Genomic DNA, 300 nt, shown 5'->3' on the forward strand with positions numbered 1-300 from the left:
CTCTCCCGCCGGAGCGGGCGGCACTCCTGCCGTGTGCCCCCGCCGGTGCGGAGGCCGCCGAGATGGCCGCGCTGGCTCGCAGCGTCCTTGTGACGGGCTCCAACCGCGGCATTGGGCTGGAGCTCGTCAGGCAGCTGGCCGCCGGCCCACGACCCCCCCAGCACCTCTTTGCCAGCCACCTGCCGTGACCCCGAGGGTCCGAGAGGGAAGGTCAGTGCGGGCACAGGGCACGGGGATGGTCCTGAGCAAGGTGGGTGACAAGGAATTCATCGTCCACGTAGCCCGACTGGCTCCCGTGCC

At 71.7% G+C, this 300-nt stretch overlaps 1 protein-coding gene across 1 annotated transcript in view; it reads left to right on the forward strand.

Annotated features, from left to right (window-relative positions):
- Positions 1-62: 62 nt before the first annotated feature.
- Positions 63-300, forward strand: part of LOC103774742 (uncharacterized oxidoreductase C663.09c-like) — a gene marked incomplete at its 3' end in the record, with an annotated part of 5,315 nt that continues 5,077 nt past the window's right edge. Inside the window, 2 exon segments of the mRNA XM_008942166.1 lie at positions 63-170; positions 172-210. Coding sequence (XP_008940414.1) covers positions 63-170; positions 172-210 — 147 coding nt within the window.

The sequence above is a fragment of the Merops nubicus genome, unplaced genomic scaffold, assembly GCF_000691845.1.
Source record: "Merops nubicus isolate BGI_N331 unplaced genomic scaffold, ASM69184v1 scaffold8356, whole genome shotgun sequence".
NCBI lineage: Eukaryota > Metazoa > Chordata > Aves > Coraciiformes > Meropidae > Merops > Merops nubicus.